The 27,058-nt window shown below is 38.5% G+C and overlaps 1 protein-coding gene across 1 annotated transcript in view; it reads left to right on the plus strand.

Annotated features, from left to right (window-relative positions):
- Positions 1 to 27,058, plus strand: part of CCDC148 (coiled-coil domain containing 148) — a 292,077-nt gene that overhangs the window by 194,809 nt on the left and 70,210 nt on the right. The window contains exon 12 of the mRNA XM_068545079.1: positions 15,602 to 15,720. Coding sequence (XP_068401180.1) covers positions 15,602 to 15,720 — 119 coding nt within the window. The remainder of the gene's footprint in view (positions 1 to 15,601; positions 15,721 to 27,058) is intronic.

The following is a 27,058-nucleotide window of genomic DNA, read 5'->3' on the forward strand; positions in this document are numbered from 1 at the left end:
CTCCAGTGTTTATCAGTCTAATAATATACTGATCTAAAGAGCCAAGAGTAGAAAAAAAGGTGGACACAGAGAATGATAAAAAAAAATTCCCAGGTTTTAAACTCTGCTTCTTCAGGATTGTTGGGACTTAAAGGGGGCCAATGAATAGCCCCATGACAGACAGGCTTCTAAGATGGGCCCCGAGACTTTCTGCCGTCCTGGGATACATACCTGTATAATTGCCAGGACTGTAAATACCTAATTAGGTTATATTATATGGCACAGACAACGTTGAGAAAGGGAGATTATTTGGGTGGACTTGACGTAGTCACATGAGCCCTTTAAAAGCAGAGAGGTTTCTCTGGCTGGTCACAGGATGGGTAGCCAGAGATTTAAAGTATAAAAGGGACTTGACCCACCATTGTTGGCTTGGAGATGGAGGAGATCACATGGCAAGGAATGTGGGTGGCCCCTAGGAGATAAGAGTGGCCCTAGCTGACAGCCAGAAGGGAAATAGGACCCTGTAACCTATAGTCCTATAATTGTAACAAACTGAATTTTGACAAAAAAAAAAAAAGAAAAAAAGAATGAGCTTGGAAGCAAATTTTTCTCTAAAGCTTCCAGATGAGAAATCAGTTTTGGCAACACCTTGATTTTAGCCTTGTGATGTCATGAGCTGAGAGCCCAGCCATGCCTTGCTGAACCTCTGACTTATAGGATTCTGAGCTAATAAGTGAGTATTGCTTTAAGTTGCTAAATTTGTGGTAGTTTGTTACACAGCAATTTAAAAAATCAATACAGATTTTGGTATCTGGACGTGAAATGCTACTGTAACAAATACATAAAAATGTGAAAGTGTTTTTGGAGTTGGGAAGTGGAGAGAAGTTGGAAGAATTTTGAGGAGCATGATAGAAAAAAGACTAGAATTCCTTGAACAGACCGTTAGTAGAAATATGGATGTCTAAGATGTGGCTGATAAGGGTTCAGAAGGAAGCGATGAACATATTATTGGAAACAGGAGAAAGGAGGATCACTGTTATGCAGTGGCATAAAGCCTAGGGAATTCTGTCCTGCAGTTAGATGGAAAACCTTCCTAAATAATGAACTTCATATGTAATGAGCTAAGAAGATTTCCAAGGTGTTGAAGATGCCACCTGGTTTTGTTTTTTGGGGTTTTTTTTTTTTTTTTTTTTTTGCTACTTATAGTAAAAAAGAGAGAGATAAATTGAGGGAAGAACTGTTAAACTAAAAGGAACCAGGACTTGATGCTTTGGGAAACTCACCATCTATCCTAATGGCAAAAGACTCTAGAGTTAAGAGTTTATTTCCAACAGCATGGCATAGGGAAGAGACTGAAAGTGTGAATGTACAACCCTTTGTTATAGCCTCGAAAAGATCAAAAGGTCAGTGTATCCATTCATATAAGCAACCCTTCCAAGAGATAAGGGGTGTTTCTCATAGATATTCTAAACTAGAGAGCCTCAGAGAAGTTTAAAGGCAATTTCTCTCAGCCACATCAGCAGGAGGCCAAGAGAGAGAAGGGTTCATCTCAAAAAGACCTGTGTTTATTGGCTTTTTTCTAACAAGGTGAATCCCATAAAATCCACAAAGGCCCATTTGGTTCTTGGGGAACCAAATGTTCTGGGGAGCAGAGGGAGGGAGAGGGAGAGAGACTGATTGGTCTAACTGGATCCCACTTAGACTAAAATGACTTAAGATATACTGTCAGTTTATGTAATATACCACTGGGGACCAACTGAATTGTGAACACAAACAAAAAACACTGTGGCAGCACTCAGTCATGCAGTGACATTCAGATGATCTCAAATTGGTTTACAACACTTTTTTACATTTTTATAAAATGGAGAATATGGAATATAAAAACTCTCATAGACTCTTTCGACCCTAAAAACATGTCTTTGAACCTCTCTGAACGCCAGTTTGACCTCTGCTCTAAAATCCACCCACCCGGATCTCTCACTGCAAACATCTCTGCAAAGAGACCACCTGCAACTAGAGCTGAAGTAGCCCCATCTGGCTGAGGACCAATCTGTTGAACTACTTCCCACCCTCTGTTTTGTGGTGCTCTCAATTACTAACTCCTAGAAATGTGATCTTGCAGTCAAAGTTTGAGCGTGTGTTTTTCTTTTAATTTTTGGTCCTTTTATTTGAAAATCTGATGAAATACCCAAAATATTGGCGCCATAAAACCTAGTAGGTAAATTAACTATCAGGATAGTACAATGGTCAAAAAGAAAAGATAGTTAACGTGTATTTTATGTAGAAATGACTCCAAAATAAACTGGGGGTTCAGACTTTATCTTCTGAATATTTAACCAGTCCTCTGAATGATATTGTATGAGTAAAGAAATGAATGCGGTATGGGAGAAAAGAAAATAAATCAAGGATCATATAATTTAAAGGTATTCATAATGTTCCTTATTTTGTCATTAAAATTTAGAAATGAACATTAACATAGCTTATTAACTGATTATGACCTTCTGAGTCTAAATGTAGGGTCAGCTCTCAGTATATGAGTCAATAGGTGACAGAAAAGTAGGATGGTAATCCAAGAGGCTCACTTTTCTGGTTTCCATGTCTTTTAAAAGTGAAGATTTCCATTAGAACTTCTTTTTTAAAAGTGGAAATTAACACTCTTGCACTGTTGGTGGGAATGTAAATTGATACAGCCACTATGGAGAACAGTATGGAGGTTCCTGAAAAAACTACAAATAGAACTACCATACGACCCAGCAATCCCACTACTGGGCATATACCCTGAGAAAACCATAGGTCAAAAAGAGTCATGTACCAAAATGTTCATTGCAGCTCTATTTACAATAGCCAGGACATGGAAGTAACCTAAATGTCCATCGACAGATGAATGGATAAAGAAAATGTGGCACATATATACAATGGAATATTACTCAGCCATAAAAAGAAATGAAATGGAGGTATTTGTAATGAGGTGGATGGAGTTAGAGTCTGTCATACAGAGTGAAGTAAGTCAGAAAGAGAAAAACAAATACAGTATGCTAACACATATATACGGAATCTAAGGAAAAAAAAAAAAAAAAAGGCCATGAAGAACCTAGTGGCAAGACGGGAATAAAGACACAGACCTACTAGAGAATGGACTTGAGGATATGGGGAGGGGGTGGGGTGAGATGTGACAGGGTAAGAGAGTGTCATGGACATATATACACTACCAAATGTAAAATAGATAACTAGTGGGAAGCAGCCGCATAGCACAGGGAGATCAGCTCGGTGCTTTGTGACCACCTAGAGGGGTGGGATGGGGAGGGTCGGAGGGAGGGAGATGCAAGAGGGAAAAGAAATGGGAACATATTGTATATGTATAACTGATTCACTTTGTTATAAAGCAGAAGCTAACACACTATTGTAAGGCAATTATACTTCAATAAAGATGTTTAAAAAAAAAAAAAGTGGAAATTATGGAATCTTCCTACTCTTTGTCAGGACACAATTTTAAGAAAAAGTCAGATGGAGGGAAAAAAATACCCTAGATGATCAAGAGACAGATGTATTTGTTCTTCTGTAAAAGATTTCCCAGTAGGCAGTTTTAAAAGTCTTAAAAATTAACTCCAGGTGTCAATTTTTGGCTGCATTTTCTGGCTAGGTCTTGATTATTCACAGTGATATGATTTAATTAACAGACACCTATACAATGCTTGCTATGTGCAAGGCACTGTTCTATGTTCATTTAATCTTCTTAATAACCCTAAGGGGTGGGTACTAATATGATCTTCATTTTATAAATGAGGACACAGAGACACATAGAGGGAATATAATTTCCCCAAAGTCACATAGCCATTAAGCAGTGCAATTAGGATTTGAACCCAGGAGGTCTAACTCCATCGTTCATGATTTTAAACACTGTGCTGTGCTGCCCATCACTGTGATTGCTGTTTGCTATTAATTTTGTGATTAATCAATTTTGAGAAAACTTGGTTTCAAACTATTTGCTTTAGGGTAATTTTCATGGCTTTGATCCTGTCCTAGTGTACTCAGAACTGTTAAATTGATAGGTAATTGATAATTGAAAATCTCTTTAGCAGTCTGCTTACTAGGAGTATTTCTTTCATGTTTTACAGGTACACGCAGTCTGTCTTATTAATATTCTCTCAGGATTTCTCTCCTTGGGTTAATGAACCACTATAGCCAAACACTTTACAAGAAGCCAGACCATTATGGTTTGATCACAGCTGAAGTGTCAGGTATAAGCAGGTTAAAAAAAAAAACAAAACAGCTTCATTGCCTCCTTGGTGTTGCTCTTTTGTTAAGTTGACTGAAGAAAATAGTAACGATTTTGATTGTGATTTTTTTTTTTTTTTTTGCCTCTCAATATCTTATTTCACAAGAAGAAAATTTCCACAGGCTTCCAACATTGCATCTACCAACCTATCAGAATCTGTACCCACTCCCCACCTTCCCTCCTTTCACAATGCATTAAGTATCTGTACTCCTGTCTGTGGCCAGCCCCTTCACTTATGCACAGAATCCTATTCCCTCTCTCCTACTCAAGGTCATCCAAATCTCTCTCCCACCACCACTTCCCCCTTTTATTCTAGATCTTTCCTATTAACCTATAAATATACCATTCTCACTTGTATTTAGAAACACACTCTCCCTTGACCTGATGCCTCCCCCGTTAAGAAAATCTCACCATCCTGTAGCCTCTACACACTGTCCTCGCTTCATCCCACCCATTGTCTCTTGAGCCATTTTGTCCCTCGACTCCAGCAAAGCTGTACTTGTCAAGGTCATCAGTGATCTCCATATTGCTAATTCCAGGGGTCTGTTCTTAGTCCTCACTTTACTTGAACTGTTAAGATGGAAGTGATCACTGCCTCCTCTTTGGAAAACTTGATATTTAGCTTCTAGGAAGCCATCTTCTGTTCTTTTATCTCACTGGGTTCTCTTTCTCCATAAACTTGGATGGATCCTCCTCATCATTCTAAGTCTTGGAGTTCCCTGGGGCCTCGGTGCTCTAAGTATGTGTACTTTCTAGGAGATCTCAACCAATCCAATGTACTTCATATGCCATTTATATGCTGACTCAAATTACCAATTAATATCTTTGGTCTAGATTTCTTTCTTGAACTGCAAACTCACACATCCCACTGCCTCAAATCTAATTTGACCCAAATGTAATCTCGTTTTTCTCTCCAAACCCACTCTTTCCCCGATATTCCTTTTCTCAACAAATGGAATCCTATTCTCCCAGTGCTCAGGCCAAAAGCCTTGATATTTTGACTCTGTTTTCCCACCTCACACCCTATACTCACACCCTTACCTATTGTCATGAATAGAAGGCTCTGCCTTCCAAATCAGAACTATTATAAACCTCTTACTCTTCTAATTCATTTCTCTGCCTCCTCCCTTTCCCTTCCCTCCCTCCCCCTCCATCGATTTCCCACACAACAGGCAGAGTGATGCTTTTAAAAGGCATGTCAGATTATGTCATTCCCCGCATTACGCTCAATATCTCTTGGATCTCATATCCTGCCACTTCCCCCATCACTCCTCCTGCTCCAGCCATCACAGCCTACTTCTTCCTCCTCGAACACCCTAGCACATGTCCCCTTAGCCTTTTGCACTGGCTGTTCCTTCTGCCTGGAAGAGTCCTCCCCCAGATGTCTGTATAACTCACTCTCTCACTCCATTCAGGGTCCCGCTCAAATGTCATCAAAGAGAATGTCTGTCCTTGACTACCACACTTAAAATAGCATCCTCCTTCCTTGTCACTCTGTCCATTTACCCTACTTTATTTTTTTCTTGGCATTTATCGTTCCTCTGACATCTCTTTATTTATTTATTGACCGTCTTCTCTTTCTCTTCTAGAATGTAAGCCCTGTAAAAAGGGGGGATTTGTCCATTTTCTTCATTGTTTTATCTCCAGTGCCTGACACAAGGCACTCAATAAATATTGTTTGAGTGACTGAATTTAATGAATGAGCAGAATACAACTGTACTTTGATGTTGAGATATAGAGGAAAATATGCCAAACTAGGAGGCCCTAACAAGGTGGATGACCTTGGGCAAGCTGTGTAGGCTCTGCAGGATTTTCCCTCCCCAATTGTAAAATGAGGTGTTTGAATTAAATGATTGCTAAAATCACCTCAGCTCTAAGAAGTCATGATTGACTGAGTCTGAGGTTTGATTACTTTTCACTTTTCACTCTCCCTGACACTTCAGGCTTTGAAATACAACATCCTCAGTATATATACTCCCTTTTTAATGAATAGTGAAAAGAGAAAAATTAAACAAGATTACAGACAAATTCATTTTAGCAATATCAACGTATGACACGATCATTATGTAATACTTCAATGCCCAGACTGAAAATAGACCTTACTCCTAAAGAAGACATAACAGTTATTTTTAAATCCACCTGGCATTTCAATTAAGAGGGAGATAACTAATGTGTTTACCCCAGAATACTTTCTTGGCTCATCATGCTCTAAGGACATAAGACTACATCACGGCAGAAAATAGCTATTGCCAATTCGAGTAGGCAGCTCTGCTATGGAAAAAAATGCTCACATAAGTGACCAAAGTGAAATCACCTAAAAGATTCATGTTATTTACTTACACATATAGACATCACCTACTTCCAAACAATTTATAATAAAGGCAGTAACGTTATTGTGGTAGATATCTACCCGTTGGGGCATATCTACTCTCCATCCTGCTTTGTGTCCCAGGGAGTTGTCCTATAGAAGGCTCCCTTGCCCTCTGGCTTCTGTTTGGGTTCAGTCAAAGTGGAACACTACAGATGAGGATGAGGGAGGAGAGTGAGGTTGGGAGAGCTGCTCCGCCAGCTCCTGGCCCTGCAGAGTTGTGTTGACTAGCTGTGTCCTCCACCAAAGGTCTCAGCCCCTGTCAGGTGGCCCTCCCCACGCAGCCTTCTCTGGCTCTGGGTAAAGCAACATGGCTACTACATGATCCCTTGTGATTGCCCTGCATTCTAACCTTCTTTGTCATTGTCCCCTTATTACATTCTTCTGGATTTAACCTAATTTTGAGTGTGCCATCTGTTTCCTATTAGGAATCATTAAAATAGAAAATTAGTAAGAGAATAAGAGACAAAAAACTAAGAGGATGGGAATATAGTTATGTCAGCAAACCAAGACTAAAAAGGGGTGCTGTAATTGAACATGGTTAAAGTTAAAAGGAAGCATTTAGCTCTTATTTGCTAATAATAGACAACATCTAGCACATCAGGAGCTGGCAGGGGGAGGGAGGCAAACCACCCAGAAGAAAGCATTTTCAATAGAAGTTTTACTGAGTCTAAATCAACCCTTATATGATATTGTGTTAACCTTTATATAAGGCCTATGGCATAAAATTAAATCATAGTTCTGTGAAACTTTTCTATAGAAAGTGAAAGTAATGCTGCATGCAAGGTGATAAAAAGTGAAAATGTTATATACAAGGATATACAGTATTTTTGTCATTTAATTTGATATGGGAATAGAGTTTTAAAACTTCCAGAATGAATAACAGTCATGTCCCTTAGATATTCCTTCTAAATTTTGATTTTTTTGGCCAGACTTTTAAAACATCCTTTTGTAATTATAAAGTCTTTTATGTCCATTGTAAATAGTTTGGAAAATACAGTCAAGCACACAAAATACAATAAATATCACCCAAAATCCTAAACCACTAGCAAAAGATTAATAACAATGTTCATATATTCTTTCTTCTATATACACAAAGATTTTAATTTAACTAGATAATACTGCATATATTATTTTTAACCTGATTTTTTTCATCTATCAATATATCTTGCATATTTTCCTCTGTATTCCTATCACATAATTTTTGGTGTTTGCATAGTGTTTCATTATGTGAATAATTGCATTTAACCAATTTCTTATTTGGTGGTATTATATTATTTCCAATTTTTTTACCCTTTTAAGGCTGTAATGAACATACCTGTATATAAATCTTTGCATAGGTTCCTGCATATTAATTCTTTTTTTTTTTTTAAATCTCTCCAATTGTGTATTTTTTTATGGAAGCATTAGTTGTTAAGGTGGTTCTTTTTTATTTTTTAAAATTTATTTTATTTATTTATTTATTTTTGGCTGTGTTGGGTCTTCGTTTCTGTGTGAGGGCTTTCTATAGTTGTGGCAAGCGGGGGCCACTCTTCATCGCGGTGCACGGGCCTCTCACTATCGTGGCCTCTCTTGTTGCGGAGCACAGGCTCCAGACGCGCAGGCTCAGTAGTTGTGGCTCACGGGCCTAGTTGCTCCACGGCATGTGGGATCTTCCCGGACCAGGACTCGAACCCGTGTCCCCTGCATTGGCAGACAGATTCTCAACCACTGCGCCACCAGGGAAGCCCTGCATATTAATTCTTAAATTTTATTTCTTAATTCCGAAGGCTTTTGCTAGTTATTTCCCTATTTATTCTTCAGAAAGAGTATAACAATTTACCCTCTTACTGTAGGTAGATGTGCTTGTTTATCAGATTAGAGATTGGTGGCAAAAAAGTTCAAGTTTAGGACAATGAAAGTAAGTAGCTGAAATACAAATGGTCTGAATTGTGGACTGAAAGGAGATCCATTAAATTCAAATAACCAGACAGGATGGTGGAAAAACTGACTTTCTATTTTTAAAAACCAAAGAACTAGCTTTGATTTCTTACCCATGTAGAGAGTTTTCCCATCTTTGCATAAAGAATGCCCTGCAAAATAATTATTTTGGAGCCAAATTTTTTGCTCAGAAGCTTCAGCGTATCCTGGATTGAAGCCCACAGAGATCTCTATACCACGAAGTATAGAAGACATAATGTTGGCTGAAAGGTTCTGAGGATGGAAGTGACCAAGTGTCCACCTTTAGCCCAAAAAACCTTGAATCTGGCTTCCATGGACAATTTGACTTAGAGAAGTACCACACCCTTGTGCTCTTTTGGGATTAAATGTACCTCTGCACCCCACATGACTAAATGAATTGGTTCACTGATGTCTGTGGTCTGTCATTATTTTCTATCTGGATACTTTATTAATAGTTTTGGATTTATATGAATTGATATAAGAAAAGTACTGTGTGCAGTGTTGCCTTTCCATATTCTTTTCCACTGGAGTAGTTTATCTTGTACCTCTCATCTGCAAGGTGCAATATACTGGATACAAATAAATATTACAGTATAAGGCATGTTCCTTACCTTTCAGAAGTTCACACAAGTGTGTGAAAATTTACTTGGCAAAATACAGATGATTGTCAAATAGATCGCATAGAAGTAAGAGTCAGACTTCGGTTGGTGGTGACTTTATGTGATACAAGCTCATCTACATGAAACACGTGGGGAAAATTTAAAGTAAAAGAATGACTCTTTTTAATGAAGAGGCCCTGCTGTGTTTTCATGAGGAGCAACAACACTTTTTCTGTGGGTGCATATTCCGGGCCAAAAGTAGAAAAGGTGTGAGATGCAAGGAATTAGCTAAGTAAATGAGAATCTAGAGAATGGGATAAAAATCGCTCCACCTCAGTGGTTTATGAGGAAGGCAACTGGATATTCTGTACTTCATATTTCATGTATTTTGCATATCTGGTTAAGAATTATAACATCCTCCTGAATAAGTCATTAGAGCCTTTGGAATAATGACCTAGGAGCAAGGTACAGAAGACTGCTTGAAATCAGAGACCAAACTGTCTTCCTACTCTAATGCTTTAGTCCTAACTTTCTGGTTTCTATGTGTAAACAAGAAATTCTTCTTCCATGCAATTATAATTTTTGGACTGAAGGAATGAAAATAATTGAATGATTATGTAATATTAGTCCAAGTTTTTTAAAATTAAACTCTGATATACTCTTAATACCATAAATGTCATGTTTACTAGTGGAGTTTTTAACTGGAGACAAATTGTTTGGAAGATTACAAAAGTAAGGTGGGATATAAAAATGATCTTAAACCCTCTGAAAAGATAGCACAGCATTACTTTGGCTGATAAATCTATACAGAGAATAGTTTCTTCAGTTTGTTTATACTTTTATTGGCTTAACTCTACCAAAATGAACAAAATGTGGGACTACGAAAGAGGACTATCCAGTACAAATCAGAGATAACAAGAGGAGATGGGGGATAATGAGGGCCCATTTTGGTTTTCAGAAAAGTAAGCTTTTTCTAGAAACCTTATCTGCAAGTCTAGAAGAGACAAGCTTTAAATTTACCTCTTACCCTGTGCCCTAAATTTCTGGTTCCTCTATCGTTGGAAAGTTATAAGGATCACTCAAAAAATCTAAACAGTAGTGTGTTTAAAATCTGTGTCTCAACAAATGTTCCAAAAGCCTAGTTAAATACTCTTAACCTTAACTTTAGTTTGAACCTTGCAAAGCCAATGTTTCATGACACACACTTCCTGCTCTTATTAATTGATGGAAAGTGAATGGAACTGTCCTTAGGGAAATGTTTAGTTCAGACTTTACCATCCTGCAAATAAAACTGCTGGCCTGGTTCCCATCCATAACTTTGTTATTCTCAGACCAGAGACCAGAAAGTGCTCCCACTCACCTAATGATGATCACTTAAGCCCTACTATGTGTTATTTACAATACAACATACTAGGGATACAAAGATGAATAATGCAGATCAATATGGAAAGTGTTATGCTAAGGATACATAAATAGTGCCTTAGAAGGTACACCTAATTATGTCTGGAGGAGAGGGGAAAGGAGGAAGGCTGAGAAAGCAATGCTACAGTTGAGTCTTAAATGATGGACAGGAGGGATTTAGCAGGTAACAAGGCAGGGAAGAGCATGCCAGGCATGTAGTAAATGCCCAAATATATCAGTAACAATCCAGTGTTAGACCCTCCTGAAAAAGAATCAAGGAATACAAGACAGAACAAAGAAGGGAGGGTAATAAATCTTAATTAAGGATCACTGGTGTGCCAAGGATTGAGCGAACATTTTCTTTTTTTTTTTCAAAATATTTTTGCTATTATTATTATTATTTTTATTTTTAATGAAAAGATGGAATTGGAGCTAGGAGCTCTCTCTCTCTCTTTTTTTTTTTTACTATTTATTTATTTATTTGGCTGTGTCGGGTCTTAGTTGCGGCACGTAGGATCTTTTGTTGTGGCATGCAGGATCTTTCGATGTGGGGCGCGGGCTCTTCACTGTGGCATGTGGGCTCTCTAGTTCTGGCACAAGGGCTTAGTTGCCCTGCAGCATGTGGGATCTTAGTTCCCCGACCAGGGATCGAACCCGCATCCCCTGCATTGGAAGGCGGATTTTATTTATTTATTTATTTATTATTTTTTAATATTAGGTTTTTTTTAACATCTTTATTGGAGTATAATTGTTTTACAATGGTGTGTTAGTTTCTACTGTATAACAGTAGAATCAGCTATACATATACATATATACATATATCCCCATATCCCCTCCCTCTTGCTTCTCCCTCCCACCCCCCCATCCCACCTGTCTAGGTGGACACAAAGCACCAAGCTGATCTCCCTGTGCTATGCGGCTGCTTCCCACTAGCTATCTATTTTACATTTGGTAGCGTATATATGTCCATACCACTCTCTCTCTGGAAGGTGGATTCATAACCACTGGACCACCAGGGAAGTCCTACTAACATTTTCCCTAGAGGGTTCAGAGGAAGATTCAAGGAGGTGGCATTTGTTCTGGTCTTAATGGTAGAGTAAAATTAACAGGTGGAGGAGGAAAATGAAGTTATGCTGGTTGAGAAAACTGCAAAAGGCAGATAAACATGAAAGTGCATGATCACCTTTTCTATTTACGTTCACACTCTATAGATCTTTTCCAGTCTTGTAGCATCAAATAGCATTTGTAGCATTTTAAGTAGATATCTCCTTAATTTAGTCCAGTCCTGAATTCTCCATTGAGCCGCCCATCTGTACCTCCAGATGTTTATTTGGAATCTCTACTTAAGTGTCTTACAGTCACATCACTTGTTTAATGTTTAATACTGAGCCTCCTGACTTTCTTTTCCAAACCTGTTATTCTTCCAATTTCCCATCTCAGTTATTGGTACCATCATCCAACCAGTTGCTCTAGCAAAAACCTAGGAATTATCCTTGATTCCTTTTAGCTTCAACCGCCGTGTCTAATCCTTAAATGAGCACTCTGACTCCACTCAAAAGCACATCTCAGATCTGAATAATTAATTTCCTGGATCCCAGTGATCATTTTTGCCATATTCTCTTTGGTCTCTGTTTCTCCTTTGCTCCTCTACTATCCATTCTTCACTCAATATAGCCCAAGCTATATTTTAAAAATCTAAGTCACATTATATCACTCTTTGCTTTAAACTCTTCAATATCTTTTTTTTGTTTTGTTTCTAGAACTAAATCTTTGCCTAATCACCTAGCCCCCATCCAGCTTGCCAAACTTACCTCCAGTCTTAACTCACACTACCTGCTCCACCTGTGCTGTTTTCTTCCCAGTTCTGAACATATGCAAGGTCATTCCCACTAAATACTGTTGCACCTAAAGCTCGCATTTCCTGCAGTGATCTCCCTCATCTCTTTCCATGGTTGTCTCACTCTCATCTTTCAAATTTTAATCCAAATGTCATTTAAAAATACGCCTTCTAATGGTTCTACACAGATTTTTCTAAATCATCACCATACTTATTTCCTTCTTAGAATTGAACATGTAATATTCTTTTCATTCATTTACTTGTTTATTTTCTCTCTTTCTGAAACTCCCAGCTCCATGAGGCAAAGGCCTAATTTTTCTTTAAGCACCATATCCCAAGTACATAGCACAGTATCTGGCTTAAAGCAGATGCTCAATAAGTATTTTTTGAACGAATGAATGCCAAAGTCAGTAGTTTCTTAAGACTGTAAATAAGGGTTTGTAGAATCAAATACAGAGACATTACATAAAATAAGGATTGAATTTGCTTTGATCGTTGGGAAGTCACTGGCAAGAGTAGTGAATTGGGGTGGAGGCAGAGGTAGGAATGTCATGGGTGAGGACTAAAATAAGAGATGTGAAATTGGAGAAGAATAGATATCATTGACTGAAAGGGAACAATGCAGGGTGTGGTGCTACAGTCTTGGGGGTCTAAAGAAAGTCCTTTAAAATTTTTGTTAATGGGTGAGATTTGTGTAGATTTTCATGTGAGGAGAAGGGAGCAGCAAAGACCAAGAGGTTGAAGTTACAGGGGAAAGAAGGGTAGGTGATGGAGTAAGGTTATGGAGATGGAATTGGGGTATAGGTTCTGGAGCCCAGGTGAGGGTTGCCTTGGAAAGAAGAAAGGACAGCACTTCCTCTGAGGAGGAGGACATGAAGGAAGGAATCTTTTAGGGTCTGCGTTTCCTCTGATAAAACCGAAGAAATAGAGGCAGGTATGGAGTTTAATATAGTGAATGGGTTTTGAAATACCACCGTGAGCAATCGAGAGGCACTGGCTTTTGGAATTGGAGCTGTTCTCCATAATGGCAGAATCCCGGAGGAGGAGGTAGCTCACTGGAATAGAGGAAGTCATGGGACTCTGAGTTGGCAGGTCAGAGGGGCTTCAGACTGGAGTTGCATAGGAAGGTAGAAGGAGTTGTTCTGGACAGCAAGTCCTGTGTGGCTGTGACTCACGTATCTGAATTCTCAATGAATATTTGAGAATGATCTGGAAGTCCACACATGCCAGTGATAAGGACACGTAGAGGGTGATATAGCCAGATGTTGTAAACATCAAAGGAAGAAGGCATTGTACATGAGAGGGACAGCATCAGGGTCTCAAAGTAGCCATTAACAAGGAAGAAAATGCCCGAATCGTTCCCCAGCCTCCTGGCACATGGGACATCAGAAGAGAAGCATCCTTCACTCAGGAGAATTTCAGTCAAAACCATAAAGAGAGGGAAAGAGAGGGAGAGAGAGAGATTGATTCTCTTGCTACAGCCATGGCTGAGGATACCAGAGTCAAGGATGGAAATAATTGGTCCTGAGATGCCAAGAAGCCTCAGGTGTAATATACTTCTAGGGCCTGCACAGGACACTGCACCAGATGGTGTCAGTGATCTGAGGACACCGGCAACCTGGGGTTGGTATGCTTGTTGTCAAGGGACTGTCAGCAGAAGGACCACTGACTTCCCTCCAAGGTCAGTGCCGGGAGTAAGCAACATTGTTGGTCTGTCAGAACCCAGAGAAAAATGCCCTTTAATCCAATATCTGTTCTTGTGAAGTATCTTCTTTTCCCCTCTGATTATGCAAGAAATATATATTCGTTGCCCAAAATAAGGTAACACAGAAACATACAAAGAGTAAAATAAAGATCACTTACAAACCCAGAGGGAGATAATATAATGGTTGTTAACATTTCCATATCTGGCACTAATAGAATGCCTTGGCATTTATCAGTTAGGACTCTGAAATATCAGTCAGTGTTTCCTTTTTCTCCCTTTCCTATCCTTTCTTTCACTTTCCATCTTGGTGTGCTACCTTTCTAGCTTCATCTCTGTTCTCCCTAGATTCCGATCTCCATCATCTATGGAGTAGAATCACTTTACCTTGGAGCCATCAGTAACTCATTAAGCATTGAATGGATGCCACTGGTGTGACTGCTTGTGTTGCAAGCCCTGCCGCAGAGTTGCTATGGCTGTGGCCATGGTACTGGGATGCCTCTTTTGGTTCGCCCAGGTGTCAGAGCCCATGTTGCTGGGCAAGTCTGGAAACCACTTGGCTTTTCATATTCACTTCTCAAAAGAGAAAATGCCAGCTTGGGGATGAGGCTAACCCATACTCTACCAAAGCCCCTCTGCTGGTAGTCACTCACTGCCATTCACCATTAAGGTACTGTGTTTTACCAGCAAGAATCCAGTCTCTTGACCCAGACACAGCGTGGCAGGCCAGAGCGGTTGAATGGTCCTCTGTCAATTAAACATAAACTTCAACTGCCCCATCACTAGGGGAATAATTGTTTTAGCCCTCTAAAAATAGCTTATGTGTGCTTCAGGTTTTCTCATTCTGCCTCCGTTCCCAGAAAAAGGAAGTAAAACATGCCTAGTGAGAACAATGCTTTCACCTTTTTGAGCCTGATAAAGCTGTCCTTCATGTTACCACATGAGTCAGAACTACTATTTATCACAACCCTGCTAATTTTTTCTTTTCCTCCTTCCTCCCACCTATCTCCTGCCACTTCCCCAGAAGCATAAAGCTTTCAACATCCTGCTGTCCATTAGCATAAATAAACTCATGCTTTTAAAGTAAAAATAGGTATAATGCTATATTTGTTAAAGACTACATTACCATAAGAGGATAAAAATATTCTTGAGTAACAGGTAGATCATATACTTTAGAGACAATAACATGCTTTTATTGTGGTTCCCTGAAAGCCGATTATTTTAGCCATAGATTAAAACCTTAGGTCTCAGCACAAGTTACATTTCCACTTCAGAAACTGTTAAAACATGCAGTTTCTCCGGACATGTATTTTTGTGTTTTAACTTATTTTTTCTGTTGCCAATACACTGTAGGCAGATCTAAGAGATAAAAAAGATGAAGGGTCATTTAAATTCAATATTTGCTATATGAAACAATGGATAATGTTGTTATAACTTTGTTCCTTGTTTTTAACATACCTGTTGTTAATTTAAATTTTATGTGATATTTATGCAATAGATAAGAAAATACTGGGCTGAAAAAGAGCAGAAATGGCAAGAAATGGAAATGAGAGATCTTCATCGTCTGGAAGAACTGAAGAAATTAATGGCTGGACAGTCAGTAAAAGACAGAGAAAGGTAAAAGAAAAAATTTAAATTGCGTGGTAATGGAATTCTTCTGTAATGTGTTAGGTGAATAGAGTTTTCCGTAATGTGTTAGGATAAATAATATCAGAGGGAGCATTTTTCTATACTTAATGTGTCCTTACAATATTTATGTTCATAAATGAATAAAATGATACTTATAATGTATTTTAAACTCTCATATTCATACATGAATCTCTAGTTTTCCATTTTGTTCCTTAGAGAGCTTCCTAGTTAAAATCCTCACAGAGGATTTCATAGTATTTGATTGCCCACTGTGTGTGTGAAATAATACTGGCTGCTGCTGTGACTTAATATTTTGACCCAGAAGGAGGAAACCATTATTCAGATAAAAAGTCATTTACTACAACTGAGGCTGAGGAAGACAGTACGCAATTATTCTGTGCTCTGTGGTATTCATTCTGGTATACTTAAGATGTACCCAACGGTATAGGAAAAACCTGAATTCTCTAGAATAACGCAATTTTAGAGCTGGACTGAGGCTGAGGAAGACAGTACGCAATTATTCTGTGCTCTGTGGTATTCATTCTGGTATACTTAAGATGTACCCAACGGTATAGGAAAAACCTGAATTCTCTAGAATAACGCAATTTTAGAGCTGGAAAGGACGTTTGAGATCAACTAATCCAGTTTCCTCATTTTATGAATGAGTGCACTGAAAAATTAAAATTATTTTTCTCAAGGTTACTACATCAATCAGGGTCAGTGAGGAGACAGAGACAACATGGTAATTAGGATAGGGAAAGTTTAAGATAAAGAATTATTAATTCTAACAAAAAAAATCTCTGTTATATAAAGAGATAAAGAACTTTAAAGAATGCCCCAGGGCTGAAGGAGGGTTCTCATGGAAGGAACAAATTTGGAGGTGGGGCCCCCTTCTCCGTGGTTGGGATTCAGACCTCATTGTAGAAAGTGTGGTTGTGGCCCACTGCATGGTGGAGAGGTTCTTGGATGGGCTCATCCAGAACCTGTTCCTAGTCACGGGGCAAGCAGGCAACACCCTACCTGCGTGCAGGAGACCGAACCTGGCAGTCAAGCGTTGCGATGCTTATGCCTGCAAGACTCAGTGGGAACCTGACCATGGGAGTACCTCTGAAATTTGATGGGAAACTGGCCACGGGGTGCAACTGAACTCCACAAACACCACTGGGTGTCCCCCACTCATACAGCTGGTAGCCACGAAGCAGGAACAAGAAGGAGTAAACACTGGAACTAGGAAGGGAAGCCCCTTCCTTCTTCAGCATCCCTCCTGTACCCTTTTCTGACATGGCTAAGCATTGTACCAGCTGCAGAGAAGAAATAGTTACAGGGTCCATCTCTATTTTCATAGAGCAGACAATGAAGGGAGATTTGGAGCTGAGAGACAATAAAGTGGTAACTGGCATAGTTATCTAGTTCAGCTAGCTCCTGAGTAGATTTTCACAAAAGATAAATTAAAAATAGATCTTACATTTCATAACATAAATCACAACAAGTTTTCTTTACAGTTCGTCAGTGTAAAAAAAATTGCACGGAACTCTTTATACTTTCTGCTCAATTTTGCTGTGAACCTAAAACTGCTCTAAAAAATGAAGTCTACTAAACTAATGAAAATTGCATTTTAGACTTATCGTAACTTAGGATGACATAACTATTTTACACAACAAGATTCACTTATATCTAGGAAGCTTCCTTTGTGACCCATGGGAATTATGTCAAACTCCAGTGACCAAGCTTGCAGAGTGAATCTGTGGTTCCACAAAGATGCCATGCAGTTCCCAACAACTTTCTGGATAAAATTCACATGATTTTCCAGGTATCTCAGGATTTATAATTGAGTTTAATCTATCATGAAGAAAGCCAAGAATATAGCAAAGCTAGGGCTCAAGGCTAAGAGATGAAACAACCAGTGAGAAATCAGTTAAACAAGCACAAACCAAGATATAGGAGGATACCAGAAGGCAGGCCAGGCCATGGGTCAGACAGAAACAAGCAGCTAAATACTAAAGGCAAGGCAAATGTGGGGGTCAAAAGGCTGGTTGGATAGTCTGAAACTACGCTGGGGAAACAAAAGAGAGACACAGAAATTAAAGGGGTAGGTAAAAAGGAACAGATGTGAAGTCCCAGCATCTAGGAGACATGCTTCTAGTAAAATCTGCCCTCATAGCCAGGAAGTTTCTTTGATTACAGAGCCATTTCAGTTGTGTGTTTCTTGTCCCAGTAGTTATCAAGCTGACTCAGCCTCTACGAGGCTCTGTTTTGTCCTTTGTAAAATTGAAGTGGATAACTTTTGAGGGCTAAGTGAGCTATCAACTTTTAAGGGTTTATGATCTGTGTATTCAACTCATATGAAATGTTGTAGATTCAGATAATTATGAATTCAACGCTTGCATGCCAGTGGGAAATCAGTGAGGAAGGCCATTAAAATATCCAGATAATATATCAGAAAATAATTCTCAGAAAATTTTGGATGATATTGTAGATAAAAGGACAGTCCTCATTTTGTGATTTAGAGAGATGGTAATTTAACATGCAAAAATGCTGATAGCTTTTGCTCCTGACAAGAACCAGAAGTTGTGTTTATTTGTAACCATTGCTAAGAAATGTGGTTGATTGGTTAAAACGTTTTTTTCTACTACTGAAATACAATTCACAAATCTCATGTTTGATATTTTAGCTGTAGGCACATTTTTCTCATGTCAGAATAAGAAGGCTTGAAGCAATTTCCAGATCTGTTAAAAACACACATACACATAGCCTTGAGGGTTTGAAAAGTTCTGTTATCTCCTTTTTCTATTTTCTAATTCTAAGGTTAAGTGTCTTGAAAACAATACTCGTAACTTAGCACATACATCAGGTTGAATCATAAGGAAATTCCATTTTTGCGGGTCAACAAATGGTTAAGTATTGGCAGTCTTATGAAGTTCAACATAATAAAGAGATATAGCAATTCCTTTTATTTATTAATTAGATTTCCCATCTCAATCCATTACAAGCTGTCTTTTGCCCTCATCACTTTTTTTTAGAAGGTTAATTAATTAATTAATTAATTAATTTTTGGCTGTGTTGGGTCTTCGTTGCAGGCTTTCTTTAGTTGTGGCGAGCGGGGGCTACTCTTCATTGCGGTGCGCGGGCTTCTCATTGCGGTGGCTTCTCTTGTTGTGGAGCACGGGCTCTAGGCGCACAGGCTTCAGTAGCTGTGGCACGTGGGCTCAGTAGTTGTGGCTCATGAGCCCTAGACCGCAGGCTCAGTAGTTGTGGTGCACGGGCTTAGTTGCTCCACGGCATGTGGGATCTTCCTGGACCAGGGCTCGAACCCATGTCCCCTGCATTGGGAGGCAGATTCTTAACCACTGCGCCACCAGGGAAGTCCCAACCCTCATCACTTTTTAAAAATTGTTTTTGCCAAAATTTCCACGAGCCTCCTAATGCCCTATTTTCCTTTCTCAATATGCCAAAGAGGTTGAGACGGAAGACTCTAGAATCAGGTTGTGAACATTAGAATCCTGGCTCTATCCTTTATAGCTGTGTGACCTTTGGGTAAGTTATTTCACTTTTCTGTGCTTCAGTTTCTTCATCTGTAAAATGAAGACATAAATAGTATCTACGTCATAGGATTGTTACAAGGAGTAAGTGAGACGTTAAATAGAAAACACTGACAGCAGGAACATAGTGAATATTCATTAAATATAATGATTAGTATCAACTGACTTTTTAAAACATGAGACACCGTCTAACATAATTTGTTTTCAAAATATTTAAGTATTTAAAATATTTTAAATAAAACATGTAAGAATGAGGACACTCATAAAAAATAAAATGTTGGGAATTCCCTGGTGGCCAAGGGGCTAGGACTCAGCGCTTTCACTGCTGTGGCCCAGGTTCAATCCCTGGTCAGGGAACTAAGATCTCTCAAGCCATGTGGCATAGCCAACTAAATAAAAATAAAATGTTAAGGTTAAGGAAACAGTGCCCCTTGATCACTAACCTCATGCAATCTCTCCTCTAGAAGTTCTCTCTGTTATCAGTTGTTTAATACATATACATACAAACTATCTATATACACCTACATAAAAAATGTGTTTAAGAACAACAACAAAGACCCAATACATTTTACAATATAATACTATTGTATTCGCTCCAGTTGCCATAACAAAATACCGTAGACTGGTGGTTTAAACAACAGAGATTTATTTTCTCACAGTTCTGTAGGCTAGAAGCCCCAAGATCAAGGTACCAGTATGGTCTGTTTCTGGTTAAGAACTCTCTTCCTAGCTTGTAGACAGCTGCCTTCTTACTTTATACCTAGAAGGTGGGAAGAGAGCAGCAAGCTCTCTGGTGTCTCTTCTTATAGAGCACTAATCCCATCATGAGGGCCCACCCTCATTACCTCATCTAAACCTAATTATTTCCCAAAGGACTCATCTCCAAATACCATTACATCAGGGTTTAGGACTTCAACATATGAATTTTGGAGGAACACCATCAGTTTATAGCAACCATTTGTTTAAAAACAAACAAACAAAAAACCGACTTATGTATGTACAAATTACCTGTTTATTATTAACTACTATTTATTGTTTGCTGCTAGCATATAAGACTTTTGTGCCAATTAGAAAAGATGCCCCTTTCCAGGGGCAAAGTACATAGATCCCCTACAGGAAGTAGACAAATTAGGAAAAGACAAGACGCCCCTTCTGAACCATGGCACACAGCTTGACAAGCAGAGGCAAAGCTGGACATCATACCCCCTTTTTACTCCTGGTTGAGTATCACATCTGCAAAGCACAAACTTCAGAATGGGTATCCCTGCAAATAGACCTACCTAATTCTTTAAAAATATTATATATTATCCATGTTTCTTCTAAAGTTAAGCCATCTGGGATTTCTTTTCATGAAAGATTGGAGCAAAATGTCTGACTTTCATATTTTGGTCTAAACTGATAGACAGGTATCACGACACCAATTATTTAATGATTCATCCTTCTGCACTGATTTGAAATGCCACCCTTTATTATATATTATACTTCTAACTGTGCTTTTATATTAATATGAGCTCTTGATTAGATTAAATAAAAACTGATCTATATTTATATTTCTACATCAGTACCATGCCGTTTTAATTATTCTGTTTTGCTATCTGATAGTACAAGGGTTCACTCATTGTTCTTTTCAAAAATATATTAGTTATTATATCAAATTTCAATGCAAAAAATCAACAGATTTTGAAATTTTGTTAAGGAGAGCTGACATATATGCCAAATTTAATCTCTAATCTAGGATCATCCTTCCAGAGTAGCTCTCCAGTTCAAGTCTTCTCTTAGGTTCTTTAGAAGATTTCATAGTTCCCCCCCCACCCCTCTGGTGAAGGCCTGGAAATTATTTTGGAATAAGTAGAAATGAGTGACCAAGAAGCCGATTATAAATTTTCTTTAGTCGCTGTGTGAGAAAAGTGTCTGAACTAAGAAGTGGCAGTGGGAATGCAGAGGTGACAGATGCTTATAAAGTATTTAGATTAGGTAAAATATGGTGATTCATTTCACTAGGGATGGTGTTTGAGGGAAGACAGAGGAAGAAACATGATTCTGAATATTATTGAGCTTTTTCTGTCCTCTTGGGTTGAAAGCTTTTAGTTATTTTGTTTTCGATCTCTTTTATTTTCTAATAAATTCAATTGGCTACAGGTTTTTATTATCTGTATATCTTTGGCCACTTTCTACAAGGCTTGAAATATGTTTTTATTATTTAATTTCTAAATAGTTTACGTTTCATTTTTGATGTCCTAACAATAAATTGGTAGATATTGGGGTGCTTGCCAAAGACAAGGTTGATGGTAGATTTTAGTTTCTTCTACTTTTCTATTTTCTGTCTTTTCATAAAAATATGCAAAAATTCGGCGTGATTTATGGGAAGCTACCAACACTGCTACTTTTAACGTATTAAAAAACTCTTTATTGAAGAATAACTCATATATCACAAATTCCCCTCTTTTAAATGTACAATTAAGTGATTTACACTTATATAAAGTACATTTATATAATTGTACGACCATCACAGTAGTCCAGTTTTAAATCATTTACCTCACCCCCAAAAGATTTTCATACCTATTTGCATTAAGTCCCAATCCCACTCCCAGCCCCAAATGACCACTGATCTATTTCTTACTCAGTAGATTTGCCTTTTCTAGACATTTTATATAAATGTAATGCATCTGAGTTCTTTCCCTTAGCATAATGTTTTTGAGGTTCATCCATATGCTAGCATGTATCATTCGTTTTTTTCCTTTTTACTGATGAATAATATTCCACTTCAGCATTACTTTTTAAGTCTGTTTTGCCAAGGCAATATAGTGTCCTTTCTTGTTGGTAAAAGATTAATATTAATGTATGCAGAATGGTTAAAAAAAGGAAGTTTTAAAATTTATGTAAAGTATGATTTTATAAAAGACTTTAATTTGTACAAAGGTCAAATAAATATTCACTCACATTATCCCAAATATATGAAGAATAGTAACTGATTTCAACTTTTTTATGAGTCCCCTTCCTGTAGGGTAGTGAAGAAAAATGGAAACTTTTAAAATTAAAAGTATCTCAGGCTCTTTCATTTCTAAATGGTCTCATTTCAGATTATCTCTGTCTCTTTGGGGGGTAAGGTAGAAACTCTGCTGGAGGTCAGACAACCTCCCCCAGTAGAAGGGTGGGATGGCTAGTCAGCCTGCAAGTTCTGATGCCCCTCAGGGTCCTCATTACCCTCCACAATTTCACCTCATCCCTCCACCTCCCCAGGGTACAAGGCAGTGCTATCCAATAAAAATATTATGTGAATCACATATGTAATTTAAAATTTTCTGGTATCTACATTTAAAGATGTAAAAAGTAGCATGTGTAATTGATTTTAATGATACATTTTATTTGACCTGATCTATCCAGAAACATTATTATTTCAATATGCTGTCAACATAAAAATTATTAATGACATATTTTACATTCTTATTTTCATACTAAATCTTTGAAATTTACTGTACATTTTACACTTTCAGCACACTTCAGTTTGAACTAGTTACACCTCAAGTGCAGAATAACCTCATGTGGTTAGTGGATCCGTATTGGCCAGTGGAGGTGCACAATAAAGCTTAGTGGCCTCCTAGTGATGGGGGGTTGAGTGACTGATCTACCTGCAGATTCTGACTCCCTTATAGAATTGATATCATATTTTATATAAATTTTGAACCCTGCTTTTCTCATCATCTTGTATCTTTCAAGGTCTTCACTGCCCTTACCAGTTTGTCCTTGGTATTGCTTGTCTTTGGGAATAGGCCTCGGTCCTCAGGTAATCTGCTGGTAACATAACTGGATCCACTGAGCCTTAGGATGCTGGTTAATATATATGCTGCTGCTGACTACACACCCTACCATTGCCTCTGGTCCTGAGGTCCCCTCCTCAGGTCTTGCCAGCCCTGGTTTTCCCAGCACATGGCTTATACTTCCAGCAAGACCTTGCACAAACCATGGGAAACAAATGTTCTCTCATGTAATCTCTAAACACCTCCCCTTCCTACGTCATGCTGGACAGGATGCCATGCTAAACGCAGGGCTTCCCTGGGGGACATTTTTTACCAGGAAAGTGGGAAACTAGCCCCATGTTCTTGGACTCTCCCATAGCTATCTCAGTGTTTCTAATAAACCCCTAATAGTTACAGTTAGGGTTACAGTTACAGTCTAATAGTTACAGTTGATTCACTAAGGGGTAGAAAGTGATGAAGCTGGTATCTGAGAACTTCACCTACTTCTCCTTCCACACTAGTGGAATGGCCAAAGGGAAACATGATATCCAGGAGAAATAAAATAGATGAGGTTAATATTTTCAAAATGTTGTCGCTTTAATATCTATATCAAGAAAAAGTCTAGAAAGAAACATAAGCCTATGATAACAGATGTTTGTTTCCAGGTAACGAAATGAAGGACAGTTTTGATTTTCTTCTTTATATTCCTGCATTTTCCAAAATTTCCACAATGAGCATAAATTTCTGGTAGTAAGAAAAAACCCACAGTAGTTTTAAAAATAATAAATAAAACATACTTTTCTATTTTCATTGATTGTTTGGCTGTGGGCTTCAAATTGGTGGGAAAAGTAGGAAGTAATGGGAAATGTATAGAAGTGAATATATGAATCCAAATACAAGAGATTTGTAGAGATTGCTCTACAAGAACAGTGATATTGTAGATATCAAGGGAATGGGCACTGTTTAAAAAGGAATGCCCCACAAATGTTACCATGGCAAACCTGGAAGAATCTACAATGTTGCCCAGCATGCTGTTGGTATCATTGTAAACAAACAAGGGCAAGATTCTTGCCAAGAGAATTAATGTGCCTATTGAGCATATTAAGCACTCTAAGAGCCAAGATAACTTCCTGAAACATGTGAAGGAAAATGATCAGAAAAAGAAGGAAGCCAAAGAGAAAGGTACTTGGGTTTAACTGAAGTGCCAGCCTGCCTCCACCCAGAGAAGCACACTTCGTGAGAACCAATGGAAAGGAGCCTCAACTGTTGGAGCCCATTCCCGAGGAATTCATGGCATGATGGGTGTAAAGAAAATAAAAAACCTGGACTGTAAAGAAAAAAAAAAGCAAACACATTTGCATTCAAACCACACACACACACACACACACACACACACACACACACACACACACCACACACCACACACACATACACACACACACACAACCCTGCTTGGAGAGAAATGCAAGCTTTTTCCTTACAGAGGATTCTTAGAATTGATAAACTCCCCCATGAATATAAAGTTTCACCTACATGACTTCCCTGAACAATTTCAGTGAGGGTATAGCATTGGGCAAAGAGAAATTAGGAGCACTTCTACAAGAAGTGGAATATTCTCAAGAATCCAATAGATGATTTGAGGCCCATACTTCAGAAAGTACGGAAAGAACTCTGGTACACTGGTTCTCAAATGTTGCAGCACTTCAGAATCTCCTGAGGATTTTCAAAAACTGTTGTGGCAGAAATCCCATTGCCAGGGATTCTGATTTAATTGGTCTGGGGCCTGACCTGGACCATCAGGACTTTCGAATGCTTCCCAGGTGATTCTACTGTAGCAAAGAATGGAAATCCTGTTCTTGTGTTACATTAGCATTGACCAATGAAGTGTTTAGAGCCTGTACCTTCTATTTGTTGGCTGTGCCCAGCTTCAGTTTTCTGGTTATAAAATGATATCCAGAAGAACTGCTTAGCCAAGTTAATTTGCTTTTAGAAATCTTTAAAATTACCTTCTAGAGCATATAGTTTAAAACATTTTTAATATGCTAAAATTATTACAAAGGAGGTAAATGGAAAAGGCAGGCTATTTATGGAAGGCCACACTTATATCCATCCTTATAGAAACAATAATTGGCAAATACAGAAAAAGGAAGGTATATGTTAGCTGCAAGAGAGCTGAACTGCAGAGAAGTTAGAGACTGAACATTTGAACAAGGATTTACAAAATGTCCTAATGACTAGGGGAGCCCATGCATGGAAGGGTGATCTAATTTCTGCTCGTTTACTCTGCAAATTTCAATAGTAATGGGAAACAATGATGTTAAGGAAAGACAAAAAATGAGATATGACCATCATATGTCCTTACTTTCTACTCCTCCCTGTGTGTATCTAACATAAAGAATACTTGGTAAAGAAAGTTTTGGGAGACAATACAAGTATGTGTAAAATTACTCAAAAACAAAAGAAACATAAACATCACAGAACCATCACAGCTTACAGAGCTACGCGCCGCAGTTACTAGGGCTGTGCCATTGGCCCCAACAGGCCCCAGGAGGAAGGCTGTGCATTCAGAGTCCTGCTGGAAAGAAAGAAAGAAAGAAATACTGTATGTAAAAGAAGAGAGAAAGTTTAGCTTCCATCAGTGGGTGGGAAAAGAAGGTTCTGGGGAAAGCCATCAGGAGATCAAATGACAAGGAAGCAGGAAGACCAGAAAAGGGCTCTGAGTGAAGAATCAGCGAAATTAGATAATACCAGGTATAAACATTGTGGTAAAAAGCCAAGCAGAAGTTTATGCTCTTATGTCTATTTTGAAGACTGCCATTTCTGTTACCTGAAAAGGGTACAGATTCTCGCGTATGTGACCAAAGGAACAACTCCATGTTTTCTAAAAGGCCTAGAGAACGCGTAGCGAGTGCCCCTCCTCTTTCCCTTTGTGTTAGTCATTTTGGCGAATTACTGGAAAATGGCAGTTCCAGCCGAAAGGCCACAAACCTGTTTAGCAGTAACAAACACTAGTTTTTAGTTATTGTTTCCGAAAGGCGTTTTCCTATCTTGTAAAACAAAGATTTGATGTTGAAGATGGAGGTGACCGTTTGGAAGGAAGAAACTAGAGCCAGCTGCCTTCCTAACACTAAATTGGCTTTCTTAATCTAGTGTGTGTTTTTGGGTGCTTGCCAACAGCAGGGAATTGTCAGTTATTGCATTTTCTAAGTAGTAAAACCAGATGTTTCTCTGTATTTTCATCTTTTCTTAACAATATGCAAAGTTCAGCATGTTATATTAGAAGACATTAGTACATTTAAAGTGGGTCCACAGTCTAATCTTTGAGATTTTGAAAGAACATGTTCAGTAAAGTGACTTCAACAGAAACTTTACAAACATTTGTTATGTTTTTGCTTCTCAGCATGAGATTCCCCCGAATTAGTGGGAACGTTCTTGTTCATTAAATCTCTGCCAACCAAATCCCCATTCCAAGTGGTTGTGCTGAATGATGTCGACCAAGGGTCACTGTGAGGCACTAAGCAAACATAGTTCCTAGAAAGACTGCTGTTCTGTTCTTTAAACGATATCATAAAAATTTCACAAATTAACATTCATTTAAAAGGCTGCAAGAGACCCCACTGTTAGCCAACATGCTGTCTTATAACCCACAGAGGTAATTTTGTCAGAAAAACAATAATAACATGTAGAAGCTCCTCATCAGCGTAATATAACTGACTATGGCATGTGTGTCTATGTTTTCACATACTGGGGCATTGATACACAGATCATTTGGACATAATCATAGTACTCCTTGAATGGATCTTAGCTGAGCAGCATGATCAACAGAGGGAGGCTAAGAAATTTATGGACAAAGCATAATATGTAGTGTCATTTTAATGTGAAAATGAATAAACAAACTTGTGCCATGGGCAGACGGAGCACCAGCTGGGCAGGGATGGCTCAGCCGGTTGTCATTCTAAAGGTCTCGGACAGCGATTTATCTCCTGAGTTACACAAGTCCAGCTTCAGGTCTGTGGCCCTTTCCAAACCACAGGCAATTGGAGAGTGCCT

The sequence above is a fragment of the Eschrichtius robustus genome, chromosome 5 (assembly GCF_028021215.1).
Source record: "Eschrichtius robustus isolate mEscRob2 chromosome 5, mEscRob2.pri, whole genome shotgun sequence".
In the NCBI taxonomy this organism is placed as follows: Eukaryota; Metazoa; Chordata; class Mammalia; order Artiodactyla; family Eschrichtiidae; genus Eschrichtius; species Eschrichtius robustus.